Source organism: Porites lutea, chromosome 11, assembly GCF_958299795.1.
Source record: "Porites lutea chromosome 11, jaPorLute2.1, whole genome shotgun sequence".
NCBI lineage: Eukaryota > Metazoa > Cnidaria > Anthozoa > Scleractinia > Poritidae > Porites > Porites lutea.
Genome location: NC_133211.1, coordinates 27,051,211 through 27,059,042, shown reverse-complemented (window position 1 = coordinate 27,059,042; position 7,832 = coordinate 27,051,211). Strand labels below are relative to the sequence as shown.

The following is a 7,832-nucleotide window of genomic DNA, read 5'->3' as shown; positions in this document are numbered from 1 at the left end:
TATACTCTCTGCAACGAACATATATTAAAAGTTAATTGTAAAAGTTAATAAACCCCTGCTAGAAAAGAAACTACAACGCACAGTACATATCCTGACGATCTTGAGAAAAAATAGGGGACTGCGAACAGTCAGGGTAATGTCTCCCGCACTCCTTAAACCGTTGCCTCTTATTACTTGAAGAGAGGTGGTCACTAATGGAGATTCGACTGTAGTTAAGCAGTGGACAGGGAGAATGCGTATATTATGGTGTCATCGGCTTACACATGTGGTATACTGAAGACACCCAGGGTGATCATTATTGATGATTAAACACAACAATGGGCCAAAAATTGACGCCTGCGGAACTCCACAACTGATCAACTGGAGTTTAGATACACAGGTCCCTTCTACTCACTGTTGACCATTTGATAGGTACGTGAAAACCAGTCACGCATTGAACCCTTCAGACAGTAGAGCTGAAGCTTTTTCAATTAAATCACAATGTAGAACAGTATGAAGGGCTTTTCGCGAGATCAAGAAGCACAATCAAATTAGTCGCGCCTTTGTCAATGTTAAAATACCAGCTATGTGCAAGAGCCATAGATCTTTCTACTTTATTTACATATTTATACCTCCAATACAATAGCATTTAGTTTTCATTTTATTCCGTGAGACTACCATAGATTAAATTTATAATTCAAAACTTGTCCATTTATCCATTGGTGATCTAGACTCTAAAAATGAAAATGCTGCTCAAAATTTGTGGAGAAGTTGAACAACAGCAGATTGACAGAAAATAGCTAGTCAAAGGCCCGCCGATTCGAAATCTAGACAGCATGGGATGTTCCTTTACATATTTTTCTCTGGGGGAAAAATCGCCACAGCCAAAAGGTACAATTATGAAATAGTAGCATTTGCGAGAAACGTTTTGTGTCGTGAAATCACAATTCTACTTATTAAAATATTTTGTTTGCATAATAATAAATAAGCAAGCGCCACAGTACGTATGACACACTCGATGCAAAGTCACTCGGTGTATTTCTATCTCCACATTTCTGCCAGAAGAAACAATCGCCCTGTTGTTCAAATCGCCGTCACTGAGGTCAGGTGTAAATTCAGACCGAGCACAACCTCCATACAGCAGATCTGTTTATTGTCAGTATAGTTATTGGTCAACAACATGGCGTCTTCAACTATCCCAACAAGGAATCAGTGGTTTAGGATTTACTTGAAACCGCTGTTTCTATCCAAGAGCATATATGAGCATCAGTATCAAGCAGATAGAAATCACACTGGCTAAGATGATTGAGTCCCGACGCTTTCTGACGTTTATGCGTTGAATCAAACTATTAAGTGCCGAGAAACGATCTATAAAGTGCATTAAGGAACCATGAAAATAATAAAAATATAGCAATTTAATTCCATAAATTTTACACAACACGCCACAAAATCAATTTGGATTTAGCACTGCCCCCAAGGAACACATGAGTATGCTGATCATAAAATTACTGAGCACTATAGACGGATTTTTGCTAATGTAAGCATTCCTATTGTCTCAATCTGCTAATTAAAGATGACCTGCTCATTTCTCACAAAGCATATCCAGTAGAGGAGTTTCTAGCTTCAGATTTACACACGCTGATTATCAAAAAGGATACTAGTCACTGAACCAAGTCGACTGCTCACACCATACAGGACACCTCGCTGACTTTGAAGATTTTCTTTAGTGGCCAGTGCAACTCTACAGTTGAAAAAGAAAAGATGTAACTCTTACACCTCCAAGTGGTCAAATTTAAGAAATTTTCCAGATTTGGCTCTTAGAATGTTGATGATTATGTACCATTGGCGCTTGCCTATCCTATTTTTCTCGCCGATAAAGCTCTAAAGCGTGCAGTTATGTATGCACATTGTTATAGGGAGCTTTTGAGCGTTGCACATTATTCGGAAGTGAGCCATTTTTCCTTCTCATAATATGCTTTAGCACTACCACATTTGTCTTAGAGAGTTTAAGCTTCATCAGGTTTGAGTTGAGAATTTCTCAAAATAGAAAATGACCAGATAAAAACGGCTCAAAACAATTCTTATTGATGAAAAAATGCGTGAAACTACTAATTTGGGTGTAGAAATAATAAACAGTAAACGGCAGATAAAGAGGAAACTTGGTCACGTGGTACAAAAATTCGTGTTTGACGTAAACGTGATGCTTAACCTCTTTATTACTACGTTTCTTTACTCTTAAAGAAACGATTTGCGCGAACGTTTGGGCGAGACAACTGCCCAACAATGCAAAAAGTCTACCCACTTCCTTTTGACATAGGTCACTCGAAAATGACTTTGCTCAAGCTCACTAAAAAAGCATGATTAAAAAACAAAAATTTTGTTCAAGCTCTTACCGATCAACGGCATCATCCAATTTTATTTTTGAAAAAAGGCCTCATTTGTACAATACATATTTTTTATTTTACTTTTCATTTGGAGAATTAACAATATTTCAAGTTTTAAAAGGAAAGCCGCTGCCCACTTTCTTGGAAACACTTCTTAAATCAATCGACTAAATCGAATTACATTTTCCGTAACTGTATAACCCATGTAAACATTTATTGTATATATTTTTATCTTTGTTTATTTCGGCAGAATAGCCCCGCATAGAGGAGTCGTAATAACGTGTATGTATGTATGTGTGTAATACATGATGTAGCAGAGTTCTAATCTGACTGCTTACAAATCCACATAAATAACACCACTGAACATCAATGCAAACTTACCCAATTACATCATCTGCCAGCCGATCAGAGCTAAATGGGATAGAAATGAGTTAGAAGGACAGGCCATGAAAATTTTTATAGAGTGCTATAACTTTCAGTTTGACAGAGGCAATCTTTTATCAATGTTGTGGTTCAATTTTACCTTTGGGTTAAATTCTATTACCCCCTGTTTTGGGGTATGGTAATGTTTGAAAATTAGTATGAAACAATGGAAAATAATACAGTAGAACCCAGTTAAATAATACAGACACCAAGAAGACAAGCCACAGTGTCAGTAATGTATTATCCAAATGCCATGGACACATGTCTTAATTTCTTATCTGTAACTTAAACAAGTTCATCTTAAAAAACCCTCCAGTCATTAAATCATTAGTTTTATCATATTCTCAGACTAAAACTACATTTCAAGCATTTGTCTTGAAATACAACAATAGTATCCATGACTTTGTACTAAGGCTTTTAGTTTGCCAGCCAGGTGGACTGAATTTCATACAGAACGTTTGAAAGGTCAATCACTATTTCTGCTATGTTTTAACTGGTAAGATATTCCGTCACAGAACGTGGGTAGATAATCAGTGCCCGTAAAGCGAGGTTGACAATATATGAGAGTATGTGACTCACTACAGAAAAAGTGTCTGTGGTCCATATTAACTGGTGTCCGTAAAATCAAACCACAGCATTAACATGACCACCTTTAGGGGTGAGTCGCTCTTTTAGCCTGGTTTCCATGTACATGAAATCCCCAGCTAATCACCCAAATCGTCTCAATCATTCCAGTCATCACTAACAAAATAATTGGAACAAGTGAAGCGATGGATACTACATATATCCAGACAATTATGATTATGAAACCAATTCTTTCTAGTTAATCTCCACCAGGACTGAAGTATTTCAGTCTGGTGATTAGCGAGATGATCCTACATCTTATTCTCTTACACTCTGCTGCAACTGTTACTCCATGTATTCTTTAGTTCTACTTATAATAAAGTTCAGATATAACGTGTACTCTGATTGGTTGAAAAAGCATGCTTTATGAGAGAATAAGCCACTTAGGAAGCAGCTGAAGCACTAAAGGAGTTGGGAGAAACACTCGACTACATGTATGTCTCCTGTTTCCCCCTACACTTCTTTCTTTCCTGCGAGCTTTACAACAGAACAGAGCACAGTCAAGGCTTCTTTAATGTACAACAAAACTCACTTTCTTATATGTTCATTTTCCTTGAGATAAAGATCTGTTCTTCTGTTCATCCCAGTCTTATATGCACTAAAGTTAGAAAAAGGTGTAAGATGATGTCTGCAAACTCTAACACAGCAGTAATTTATTTTAGTACACAATACTGTGCCTCACAACTAAAATAATTACACCAAAAGTTTTGTTTTTTTCCCTTGGCATTACCCTGCGAGCAGAGGTTTCTCTTGCATGGCTTTTAGTGTTTATGAAGTCCTTTGCATCGCTTGTCAGTCACATGCAAGGTGTATATAACAAACCAACTACGCAACTGACTAGCAACACAAAGAACTTTATAAACACTAAAAGAAATGCAAGACAGAAACCTCTGCTCGCATGGTAATTGGGATTTCCTACTGAATAACATTTCATGAATAACAAGAAGCTTAAAAAACTTGCTTACTTTATATCTCTATGAACAGATCCTAGAAGGTCTTCTCTATCTCTGAATGCTTGGATATTTGCCTAGAATCAAGATAACCATATGTTTTGAAAAGATTTTTGTATAAATTCAGGTTTGTTGCTAAGGTCTGGGGGCGAGGGATTTCCCCCACACCCCCACCTTCTAAAAAATTATCAAATCCTACTAAAATCCTGCTGGTATGTAGAAAAATTATGAAATTAATAACATTTAACTTTTAAAACCTTAGCCTAACACCACGTAAGTTCAGGTCTGAATCCTTGATAGACCACGATTGAGATCAAGATCACAAATTAATCTTCTTCTTAGATCGATTTCCACAAGTCAAAAAATTTTACTTTAGCCACAGCATAAGGTGGCAACACATGTTCAGTTGACCTCATTGCTCAATAATTATAGTGGCAAGAAGTTAAGAGTTTCAATGTAAACATGCTTCCTGTACATTGTACAGACTGTGTAGGCTTACAAAACATGCTTTTTTAATTGGTCCGAGTCCTCCACCATTGTATACTTATTCAAGGAACAACCACACATTTAAAACCTATGTCTTGGAAAACAAAGCAGTACTGTATTTAAGCAGCGCTAGAGTGTGTTCTGTGATGGTTGTGTTAAAATTTCCACTAGTGCTCTGCTTTAAAGTATAAAGTTGAGCATTAGCCAAAATTTTAACAACCAATATGCCACCTTTGTCTTTGAGAACTCATGTGAGTAACCCTGAAGTATGTCCCTGTGTCTTTGAAGCATATGAAGCTGAGTACCATTAGGTTGACCTAAACTGAACCCCGCAGTGTATTCAGCCATTGCATCATTTACTTCTGTCAACTACAAAAAAAGCAAACAAGAAACATTGTACATAACATATTACAAGAGACACACCAAACCATCTTTAGAACTTTTCTATTAATAAATAACTTTTGATGTATGTACAAATTATAAAGATGCATAATTATTTAATTAAGCTTACTTATAAATACAGTGGAACTTCTTCTAAGTGGACACTCCCGGGGCGCAAAAAAATGTCCATAACTAATGCTGGCCTCTTACGAAATGGCCAATTCTATCTCTATTGGCCTAAGTGGCCAATAGAGATGTAAGGGTTAAATGGTCACTTACAGGAGCTTACCCAGCTACAAATAAACATTAAAAATGAAAAAAAAAAATTGTTAGTGTTTGACTATACCGTTGTTCTGACAATGTTGTAAATATTCAGTCACAAGTATAACATTCAAGTGGTGTTTTGAAGTGTAACAAGACATAGATGTGAAAAAAAAACACTCTAAGAATCAGAGGTGAATGAGATTTCATTTTAGGAGTCCGCTTATGGATGCTTAAATACACAGCTACAAATCTAATTCGTACATGTAACTGACAGTGTCCACAGCAGCTAATGGGAATGTAAAAAATACAGAGTTTGTATGAGTTGAAAAGGGGTATGGAGAAGGTGGCTGTAAGTAAAGCTGTCCACTTGCGGGAGGGTCTGTTAAGAGAGCTATCACTGTAAATTTGTGTATACCCAGTTCTCTAAGCCAAGGTGGTGTTGTACTCCTCTAAACCTCCTATTGGAAGATTTTTGTTTCTAAAACCTTTCCTTCCCTGTAAAATTCTGATTTATATTCATACTTCCATTGGAGAACTTGTCCTTTAGGAGAATACCAATATTTCCTTTGACTTGCTAAGTAATGTCTAGGGACAGTCTAGATGTGTTTGTGCAGTGGGAGACATGGACAGAGAGGAAATATTGACAATCTTCTAAAACCTTTTTTTTGGTCTTGGCTACTTTCTTTTCCTATCTAACCATTTACAAAATTGGGACAAGATGGTCCTACAATGAGCGTCCATTTTCATTTTGTCTAGATAGCAGAAAATTCCTTAATTTTGTGTTAAAGTAAAGCCTAGTTTCCATATAAACGCTACAATCCCTACAATCACTGTGATCCTGACAATCGCTGAGAGAAAAAAGCTCAGCGATTATAGGGATCAAATTGAAACACAATCTCCAGCAATTGTAGTGATTGCAGCGAAAACGATAGAACTTTTTCTATCTCAGAGATCATCATCACCATGATCACTGCAAACGCTACGGTCACTTGAAAGTGGTTTCCACATGATCGCTTCAATGAACTTATTTTTTCAGCGATCACAGCTATCGTAACAATCGTAGCCATCATATGGAAACCAGGCCTAAAGGCCATCCATCAATTCATTACACGTTTTAAGTGAAGCATAAAGCATAGCAATGGTTGTGCTACAGGCCAAATTTGATTTCAGTTTGATTTTGATTTAGCCTAGGTTGATTCTCAATTTGTCTCCTAGCTCTAGAAGACAAGGGAAATTGAGAATCAACCTGTGTTAAAAAAATATAACCTGAAATCAAATTTTACCTGTGACAGTTGAATGACAAGGTAAAAAGAGCTGACAGTAATCTTACAGCTATTTCACAGGTATCTTACAAAAAATAAGTGAGCATAGGGAGGATCAAAGGAAAGTACATCATCATAAAACTTAAAAGGGAAAGACAGACCTCTTCACTATCTTCAAAATAGCTGTTAATCTTAAAAGCCATGGTAAGAATGTAACATATTGTGCACCAAACGAAAAAGGACAAGTCTTTTCACGTTCACGTGCGTTGCTCCCAAATGGCAATGCCGGGGAACCGAATTGTGCCTGACAGTGTCAACAATAAGCAACGTCGTCATCTCCGAGCCTAATATATTACTACATCTGAATAAATTGTACATTTTAACTTTTTATATGCAAATGTAAGGTAATGTTATTCTAAATAAATATTAAGCGAGAGATCTGCGAATGGCCAATAAATCGTTTCCTGAAGAAAATAAAATTTCGATCAGTACTGACCTTGGATAAAAGTTGCTCAATTTCTAGTCCCATGGTATCGAAAAGTCGTTCACTTGAAGAACTGTTAAGTAGCGGCGACGTATCGGAACTGCAATTTATTAACATAAACGCTTGGAGAAACAACTAATGAAACACGCAACTCAATTAATAGCAACCTTACAAGCACCTTTCTCTGAAGCCATTATGATGGCTGTAGGACGTCCCCAATTTGCTAAAGGACACCAGTTTTAGATCAATCTCATTTTCAAGTTGTCTTGCTTTCTTCCTCAATTCTAAACATGACAGAAATAAACCAGAAATTGAAGACAGACGCTTATATCGTAGGAATAACTTGACGGATCTCATAGGTAAAGAGGAATATGGAATAAAACAGGAAAAAACACCAACCTTCCCATTTTAACGGAGTCATCGAGGAAGCCATGTTTTCTGCATCATCGCTCATAACTGCAGCTCGTACTGCATTGTGGGAGGTGATACGTAAACACTTTTGCTGTTACCCGCTGGTCGTATTTTCCTTGACACCGCGGTGAAGAATTCTTAGCCAATCAAAACCCAGCATTGTTCACGGTTCGAAATTTGAATG

The 7,832-nt window shown here is 36.9% G+C and overlaps 1 protein-coding gene across 2 annotated transcripts; it reads right to left on the bottom strand.

Annotated features, from left to right (window-relative positions):
- Positions 1–579: 579 nt before the first annotated feature.
- LOC140952069 (Golgi SNAP receptor complex member 1-like) lies at positions 580–7,720 on the bottom strand. Of its 2 annotated transcripts, XM_073401483.1 has the most exons (9): positions 7,637–7,720; positions 7,416–7,521; positions 7,250–7,337; positions 5,078–5,215; positions 4,376–4,437; positions 3,943–4,008; positions 2,745–2,774; positions 1,638–1,720; positions 580–1,347 (listed from the first exon to the last, which is right to left on the bottom strand). In XM_073401483.1, the coding sequence occupies exons 1-9, from the start codon at positions 7,689–7,691 to the stop codon at positions 1,223–1,225; spliced, it is 753 nt and encodes a 250-aa protein (XP_073257584.1). In that variant the 5' UTR covers positions 7,692–7,720; the 3' UTR covers positions 580–1,222. The 2 variants fall into 2 exon arrangements, with proteins under 2 accessions (XP_073257584.1, XP_073257585.1); XM_073401484.1 differs by lacking the exon at positions 7,416–7,521 and having other exon boundaries at positions 7,637–7,703.
- Between the last annotated feature and the right edge of the window lie 112 nt (positions 7,721–7,832).